This window comes from Verticillium alfalfae, genomic scaffold, assembly GCF_000150825.1.
Source record: "Verticillium alfalfae VaMs.102 supercont1.1 genomic scaffold, whole genome shotgun sequence".
Taxonomy (NCBI): Eukaryota; Fungi; Ascomycota; class Sordariomycetes; order Glomerellales; family Plectosphaerellaceae; genus Verticillium; species Verticillium alfalfae.
In genome coordinates, this window is record NW_003315038.1 from 3,465,676 (window position 1) to 3,472,960 (window position 7,285).

At 59.4% G+C, this 7,285-nt stretch overlaps 3 protein-coding genes across 3 annotated transcripts; 2 read left to right on the forward strand and 1 right to left on the reverse strand.

The window, feature by feature from the left end:
* Positions 1–587: 587 nt before the first annotated feature.
* Positions 588–3,760, forward strand: VDBG_01044 (conserved hypothetical protein; the record flags this gene model as incomplete). Its single annotated transcript, XM_003009315.1, has 5 exons — positions 588–904; positions 966–1,853; positions 1,906–1,964; positions 2,095–2,855; positions 2,909–3,760. 5 exons carry the CDS (start codon positions 588–590, stop codon positions 3,758–3,760), a joined length of 2,877 nt encoding a protein of 958 aa, XP_003009361.1.
* A 404-nt stretch (positions 3,761–4,164) lies between these two features.
* Positions 4,165–4,866, reverse strand: VDBG_01045 (conserved hypothetical protein; the record flags this gene model as incomplete). The annotated part of the gene is made up of 1 exon (XM_003009316.1): positions 4,165–4,866. The coding sequence occupies one exon, from the start codon at positions 4,864–4,866 to the stop codon at positions 4,165–4,167; it is 702 nt and encodes a 233-aa protein (XP_003009362.1).
* A 1,550-nt stretch (positions 4,867–6,416) lies between these two features.
* On the forward strand, positions 6,417–7,046 carry VDBG_01046 (predicted protein; the record flags this gene model as incomplete). The annotated part of the gene is made up of 1 exon (XM_003009317.1): positions 6,417–7,046. The coding sequence occupies one exon, from the start codon at positions 6,417–6,419 to the stop codon at positions 7,044–7,046; it is 630 nt and encodes a 209-aa protein (XP_003009363.1).
* Between the last annotated feature and the right edge of the window lie 239 nt (positions 7,047–7,285).

The window sequence follows — 7,285 nt, forward strand, 5'->3', positions numbered from 1 at the left end:
AAGACGCCGCCCATCTCGTCCCCCCCCCCTCCCCTCAGGCCTGCTGACCTGCAAGGCATGCCTGGGATGAATTGATTCCAATATCCTTGGTCGAGGGATCTCCGGGCCACAAGTTGCACCTGTCACCTTCCCACCCCCATCCCCAGACTTTCTTCTCCCTTCTCCGACTCCGTCAATAAGTCCGGGGGTTCCCTCTGGCTCTCTCTCACTTGGACCGAACAGAGCGAACTATAGCAGCGCTGGAACCCTGCCATAGCTCAGCTCCTTGGCATTCCCGAACTCCCCGCAGCCAGTCCCAGACATTGCCGACGTTCCTATCTAGACAAAGGGCGGAGCCGCCGCCGGGCGATTCGAGGTCCAAATAAAAACGTGATACTGTTCTTTCGCCCTTTTTGTTCGTACCCCAGCTTTGTTGTCTCTCACACTCTCCATGGCCATTCTCTCTTTCCCCACCCCCCCCTGCGGCACGCAAATTTGTTTGCGCCTCCAACTAACAATGGCCCGTCTACAGGTTCCGAATAGTTACTTCGATCTTACGTGACGCGCGCTGGTCTCGAGAGCGAATCCGCCTCCCCCCAGCTTTCACCATGCCCGCCCACTCACCGCCCTCCCCCTCCGCTAAGTCCCCGAAACGCGCCCGGCAGTCTTCCTTCGACGATGCGTCGCCGACGTCCGGAGGCGCCGACCAGAGCCCGTCGGCCGATCTCAACGATGTCATCGGCGATAAGAGCAGCAAGTCTGCTGCCCAGCAGAGCAGCACGTTCCGCAACGTGAGCGCATGCAATCGATGTCGCTTGCGCAAGAACCGATGCGATCAGAAGCTCCCGAGTTGCGCCAGTTGCGCCAAAGCTGGCGTCGCCTGTGTTGGTTATGACCCCATTACCAAGAAGGAGATCCCCAGGAGGTATGCGCCGATGCAGAGGCATTCAGTTCCACCCGGCTCGCCATGCTCACACTGCCAACAGTTATGTCTACTATCTCGAGATGCGCGTCGACCAGCTCGAAACGTTGCTGACGGCCAACAACATTACGTTCCCTCCCGCCGAGGACCTGGAACGCTGCTCACGACCAGGCAACGAGCCCTCTAGATCCATCGCCGATTCAAACTTTTCCGCCCGCTCCGAGAGCATCGACAGCCATAGCACGACGACGAAGACCCAGCAGCCCATACGACCCGATCTTGAGAAGACGAAGAAAGCGGATGCGAACCAGGGTATGCTCAACATTGTCAGCCCCTCGAAACCCCGCTCTCTTGCCTCTGCGTCTGGCGTATCTTTCAACCGTGTCGTTTTCGCCGCTGTACAGTACTCTGTGTCGGATCACAATGGCACCTCGGAACGGGCCGGAGGTAAGGGCGCGATGGCCGGTGCCAGCGGCGGCACCACCATGCGGGATTCCTTCTTCGGCTTGCACACCAAGCCTACCATTCGACCCGCGCCTTTCCCAGAGAAGCAAGTGGGTGCCAGACTGGTGACTCTGTATTTCGAGCACGCCAACCCGCAGATTCCCATTTTGCATCGCACCGAATTCATGACAATGTTTGAGCAAGCATATGCCACACCGGGTGGACCTCAAGGCTCGCGCGAGCTGTACATGCTCAACATGGTGTTTGCCATTGGATGCGGTGTCATCGTTGGTGAGCCTGTCAAGTCCGAGGGGTCGGGTAGCGGCGGGCCGAGGAATCCGATCGACATGAACAAGTTCGGGCAGGCTCAACCCGAGGAATACCACGCGAGCGCCATCGTTCATCTTGAGGCTTGTCTCGGGTCTAGCGGAGGCGGATTGGAGGTATTGCAGGCTGTTTTGTTACTGGCGAACTTTGCCCTGCTTCGACCGGTGCCTCCAGGTCTCTGGTATGTGTTTTGCTGCTGCATTGGTGTGATGTGTTCTAGCTAACATGCAAAGGTATATCATTGGTGTTGCTGTGCGACTGGCCGTCGATTTGGGTTTGCATTACGAAGATGGTAGTGATGTCGAGACGGCGATACCGGACCTCCCTCCTGCCGGCTCGGAACCCGAAAGCAAGGAGACACGCGAAACAAGAGAGAGCCATGCGCGCGAGCGCGGCAGGCGGCTTTATATTCGCGACATGAGGCGGCGGCTCTGGTGGTGCACGTATTCCTTCGACCGTCTCGTCAGCACATGCGTTGGCAGGCCGGTTTGGCATCAGCGACCAGGTCATCACGACAGAGTTCCCCTCTCTGCTCGACGACCAGTATGTCACGCCAGCCGGTTTCCTCGAACCCCCGCCACTCGAACAGCCCGAGCCGAGCTACAAGAACGTTGCCTATCATTATTTCAAGCTGCGACTGCTCCAGTCGGAAATTCTGCAAGTATTGCAGTACAACCAAACACAAGTGGCGCGCGCAGTTGGACAAAACTTCACCAACTCCGATATGCACACCCATCTACCCTCGCCCTTTTTGGTCAGGTTCGATTCATTCCGTTCCTGGAGAATTGATGTCGACCGGAGACTCTACCAGTGGAAGAACTCGGCGCCGACGAGGGAAGAGACGGGCGTGGCATTCTCGACCGAATTCCTTGAGCTCAATTACTGGCAAGCCATCATCATGCTCTACCGACAGAGCTTGAGCGTTCCGGCCATGTTTGAAGGGGAGTACAATACATCGACCGAGGTCAACAGCCCGACAGCGTTTCAGGCGGAGCTGTGGGAGGACGAGGATCGTATCTATCTCAAGGTCGCAGAGGCAGGACAGAAGATCTTGCGCATTTACAGGCAGCTCCACCTGAGTGGACTCGTCAGCTATACTTACCTGTCCACCCACCATTTGTTCATGGCGGGAATATCGTACCTCTACGCTATCTGGCACTCGCCCATCGTGAGGAGCCGCTTGGTAAGTCCCGGCGCTGGCCCTCTGAGTGCTGAACTTTCCTAACACGCGCCCAGACGATGGACGAAGTCGACTTCACCATTTTGGCTGCCAAATCCGTCTTCACAGATCTCACCGACAAGTGCCCGCCAGCTGAGACGTGCCGCGACGCCTTCGACCGCACAGCCAAGGCAACAATCAAGATGGCCAACTCGACTGGTGGTTTTGGCGCTGTCGTTCAGCGTAAGACCAAGGAAGGCCGCATGGATTGGAACTCGGCCAGCGGCGACGGGTCATCGACAGCAAGTGGCCCGCGGCGGCGACAGCCCTCGCGGCCCCAGCAAACCCACTTCCAAATGGACCTGTCGTTGTCTGACGGTCTCTCGTCGCCGAGTCTGTCCGTCGGGGGCGAGCTCCCACCGACACAGTCGCCAGTGACATCTCGCGCCAAGACGTTCGAGGCAGATCCCTTCAGCCTCCTCGCCCGCCAGCAGCGCGCCCAGGCCAGTCCCTCTGACGTCTCGCACGATCCGACCATGGTCCCGTCCCCGACTCTTCTCCGCCGGGACACGAACAGCTCGTATCACGCGCCGACGCCGTATCAGTCGGTGCCCAGCGTGTCGAGCAACACGAAGATGGAGTATCCCGACTCGAACATGGTGGACTTTTTCCAGAGCCTGCAGCAGATGGAGGGAGGCCCCGGCAACGGCGGCGGCGGCGGCGACATGGCGTCGGGCGCGGCGGGCAACGGGGCCGACATGGCCCAGCAGCAGCTCGATCTTGGATTCGGCATCAACTGGGACAACCTGCATCACGACTTTAGCGAGGGGCAGCAAATGAACCTATTTGATGGGTTTTTCTTTGGGGGTCAGCAAAACGGGAGCGGCGCCAACGGGAACGGCAGTGGCAACGGCGCCAACGGTGCGTGATGATTTCGGCGGGAGAGAGAGAGAGAGAGAGAGAGCGAGATTCACCGGAAAAGCAAGGCGGACGTGCAGCCAGGATGTCGGGGTGTACAGTACATACGGTCAGGGAGAGGCAGAGAAAAAAGGAGGGCGACAAGGAGGAGGAAATACCCATTGAGGTAGGAGCCTGTGTATATTTTTCTGGCATGAATGATGACTGATGGGGCGATGGTTTCGCCCTGACTGGAAGTGTCACAGGAGATGTTGCATGTGTCGTGTCTGCCAGCACATTGTGTCTATCTAATTTCCCTCTCTGATATGCAATCTTGCTTCGTGGCAATCGGCATCGCCCGGCATCGACTCGTCTTTGCTACCGAGGCAGCGCTCCCTCCGTCTTCCCCCTCTGCCTTTCAGGTCCAAAGAGCATGTCACCTCAGAGGTCCTCTGACCCCCTTGACCTCGCCGCTGCGGACGTCAAGCCACGACACGGGCGCCAGCACGACGGCCCCGACGACGCTCAGCAGCGTGGCAAAGAGCTGCCAGGCGGCCAGCAACGGAGCGCCGACCCAGGGGACGAGAAACTTGAGCCACTCGGTCGTCTGGTAGAGGTCCTCCTGGGCCGTGATGAAATAGCGCTGCTTGCCGGCGGCGCCGTTGGCGGGCACGCCGACGGCCGCGTTCTCGGGGCCGGGGGAGCCGGCGCCGGCGCGGATGGGCAGGAGACCGCCGGTGGTGTGGGCGTCGTGGGGCGCGGGGCGCTGGTCGAGGTGGAGGACGGTGGTGAGGCGGATGCGCGGGGTGTAGACGGGGAGGAAGAAGAAGGTGAAGGCCTGGGTGATCTGGAGGTAGAGGAGGTTCTGTTTCTGGTCGTGGACGGCGGAGCTTATGTCCACGTCGATGCGGGGCGAGAGGATGCGGTACCAGCGGTAGATGAACAGGATAATGAGGCGCGAGTTGACGGGCTTGTCGGGTAGGAAGGGTAGGGTGTAAGTAGGGATGGAGGGGACGCGGCAGAAGGGGTGAGCGAAGGTCGCGTCGGGGGTGAAGTAGGTTTCGAGAGTCTGCTGCTGCTCGGCCGGTGTGCCCTGGGTCAGGGACCTGATGATGGGGCGGATTTCCTTGACTGACATGGAGGGGGCGTGGTGGTTAGTGATGATGGTTGCAGGCAAAAGGGGGGGAGGCGCGGGAGATCTGCGCAAGGGTCAATGGTGGGAGCGTACCTGGGTGGTCCATTGCTGCGATGGAGAGGAGTGGTTTGGACGGTGTGGCAGTGGATGTTGCTCGGGTTAATGAAGGCAGTGCGTCTCGGGTTGAAGGGTGTGGAGGATGTGAAAGGATGAGAGTCGAGGGCGTCACATGTCAGGTATACTCAGTCGAAGCCAGGATGGTGCTCGCCAACGTGTAATCGACGTCGACGAGACAGCGCAAGTACCTCTACCTCACTTGGTACACGCAGCAGGTGGTAGAGCTTATGGAGAGAGAGAGAGAGAGAGAGAGAGCTCCCCACTGTGAAGGCACGGAAGGCATGTGTGAGGTGGAAGTGATGTCATTCCAGGCGCCATGTTGGGACCTTGGGGCACTCGTCATTGCATGTGAAAAGCTTTCTAGCGGGCCGTCAACGACAATTCTTCTTGGTGCCTTGCTCGTCACCTTTTCTGCTTGCCCAACTCATATCTCCTGTCAACGGCCTCGCTTGCAATAGAGTCATGGCCTCTGTTTGGTGGACGGGAAGCTCAGGGCTGGCGTGACATGTGCGTGTGCCTCTGGGTGGGCTGCTGGTGCAGTAAGAACCAACCATGAGAAACATCATACAGATCTATAGTCAATTGGAGAACGGGGCAGCTGAGCGAGTCTCAGCGTTCAGCGAGATGGCCATCACCGGCGGTGACTTGCAGGCTGGATGGAGTTGAGGCTCAATTGACTGAGAAACAGCTTACACTCTTTGCTGGGGGTCATTGCCAATTTGAGATCAAGTAGTGTGAATCCCGCGGCTGCTGTGGCGGGCGCTTATCACTTGCAGGTGCAGGGGCAGGAAAGACTCGGACGGAAAGACCATCCAGAGTGTACATGTGCACTTGCCCATGTTGCAAGGGCCCGTGCACCGATCCTTCCCAGCCCCCCCTCGATCGTCCCCTCGTTCCCGCCCAAGTGGCCGCCCGCCTATTATGTACGCTCCTGGTTCACTCGCTGAACAGCGACGCCCTGCCAACCATGACTTTGTTTGCTTCGAAGCCCCCGCCCACCTTGATCCTTCAATCATACATCCCACCATCGACGCCTCCTCCTCCTCCCCCTCCTCCGACCCTATTGTCTCACATCCATCTCCTCCCAAGGCTCAGGGGCGCCACCTAGCTGACTGTCCACTCATTTCTTGTTCGGCCTGCAGCAGCCACGACAATCTACCATCGACGCTGCGCTTTACTGTGGCTCTAACCTACCTGCTTGCTCTCGCTCAAGAGCCCAACGTCATCTTCTGTCGCAAGCCATCGCTAGTGCTTCGCCATCCTTGCCCGCAACATCGATTCCAACTTGCGACAGTCGCCGAGGCATTCAAGCGGAGAACCGACTCATCCGCAATCGCATTGCCGATTCCGAGCGTTCCTGACCAGTCGCAAATCATTGCAAACCGTCGCATGCATCCCGAAACGCGGCGCGTGTCCTGACAGCCTCGCCGCCCACCATGCCGCCTCCAAATCTTGCCCTCCGCCAGATCCCCTCCTCCATCCTCGACCAGCTTTCCCTCCCTCACCCTGCCGGCACCGGTCCCAGCGACTCGACGCCCATCCTCCCCCGCCAAAACTCTGACCCCGAAGTCATTGTGCCCGCGACCTATGGCGGCACCAATAGCGGCCTCGAGCCCGCCGCCGTGGCCGGCATCACCCTCGGCGCCGTAGCCGGCTTTCTCCTTCTCGTCTACGTCCTGTACATGTGCGCCAATGGCGTCGGGCCCAGCGCAGACTACCGCTCCTCGACCTACGGCGCCTCTACGCTCTCCGTGCGCCACCGCTCGCGCAGCCGCGCCCACCGCCATCAGAGCCGCGGTCCAAGTCGTGCGCGCGTCGTCGCTACTGAGAGAGTCAGGGTCAGAGAGAGCGGGGTGGGCACGCCGTTTGTGGTCGACGCCGAACCAGTTCCCATGCGGGAGAGGACGCGATCGGTCAGCAGGGCGCCGCCTCCGCCGCGGGTAGTCGATGACGACGATGACGAGGTTGTTGTCATTGAGGAGCACACGCCGCCGAGGAGGAGCCGCAGACACAGCCGGAGAGGGAGCGGAGCGTATGATGATCGGAGGAGAAGTCGGGACTACTAGGCTGCGCGCACGACCCTGGCCAGTTGACTGGAGGCGAAGCAGCGTTTTGGAGCGAATCTTTTGGTATATAGGCGCAGTGTTCTGGGCGTCAATAGTCTTGGGATATTTCTTTGGGAGCGTCCAAGGGTTCAAGGGCGTATGTGAAGGATGGAATGTACGCATACATGATGTTGCAAGGGCTGCTGTGCGGATGCAGCTCGCATTTGATACCTCGGAATAGTTGGCTTCAGTAAGATCCT